A 1,026-nucleotide genomic window follows, 5' to 3' on the forward strand; every position below is an offset into this window, starting at 1 on the left:
TTTTGACATGCCTCGTGGTCCACCGCTCAACATGTCCTTGGACGAGTTATCTCAATGCACCCGTGGTCATATCGCTGAGTTAGCTGCCTCCCTCGACTCCATGCATCGCGCTATACCTCAGTCGAGTGATACAGCACGTCGCGTCGCCAGATCCAGCCGGTCGCGCGCTGCTAAAGTAGCGAATTTCGCCCTGGGTGACTACTTCTTGGTCGCCATTATCGCGCCTCACCCGCCCAAGCTCTCTGCGCAATGGCGCGGGCCAAAACGTATTGTCGTGGTGCTGTCTGATTGGATTTTTTTCGTGGAAGATCTCGTTGAGCCTCATGGTCGCTCCATGCACCACGCGAGCCGCCTTCGTTTCTACTGCGACGCTGACCTCGATGTCACTGATCTCCTCAACTTCGTCCGACACAATGATGGCGGTCACATGGTCCGTTCATTTGGTGGTGTCCGCAAAGGCCGCCTATCGCTCGAGGTTTTGGTGTATTGGTTGGGATTGAACGACGCCGAGGCCTTCTGGGAGCCCTTGCAAAACTTGATAGAGGATGTGCCGGTTCTATTGCAACCTTGCGGTGACCCCCCTGGATTCTCCTCGCTTACGTCGCAAACCACCGCGGAAGTCCGCTCCACGGGGAGGAGGGCGATGTTCTGGTCCTGAGGCCTAGTACCACAGCAGAAGGCGTCAGAAGATGGAGTTGCAGCATCTTCTGATCGCTTACCGTGTTTCACGCGATTCGCCACTGCATTCATTAAATTTTGCTGAATTGATCTCATGATCACCCATTCTGTGTTTTGGCTTTATCTGAGTTTGCATGGTGTCTTTGTGCGCTCATTCCAACGTTCAACTTCATTCTGGCTAGCTTAAAACTCTCAGCGATCAAATCCAGTTTTCCATTTCCTTTCGTGTGCACAAGTCCCCCACAAGGGAGGAACCAGAATAACTGGCTCGTCATGCTATCGATCGCTGAATCGATGAACCATCGCCGCGATGAGCCGAGGTACGTCGAACCAACCAACATTTGAAAG

At 53.2% G+C, this 1,026-nt stretch overlaps 1 protein-coding gene across 1 annotated transcript; it reads left to right on the forward strand.

Moving 5' to 3' along the window:
* Positions 1-334: 334 nt before the first annotated feature.
* H310_15245 (hypothetical protein) lies at positions 335-619 on the forward strand (the record flags this gene model as incomplete). The annotated part of the gene is made up of 1 exon (XM_008883232.1): positions 335-619. A coding segment is annotated over one exon (285 nt), but the record flags the coding sequence as incomplete, so codon positions are not given.
* Positions 620-1,026: the final 407 nt, after the last annotated feature.

The sequence above is a fragment of the Aphanomyces invadans genome (genome assembly GCF_000520115.1).
Source record: "Aphanomyces invadans strain NJM9701 unplaced genomic scaffold supercont1.249, whole genome shotgun sequence".
Lineage (NCBI taxonomy): Eukaryota > Oomycota > Saprolegniomycetes > Saprolegniales > Verrucalvaceae > Aphanomyces > Aphanomyces invadans.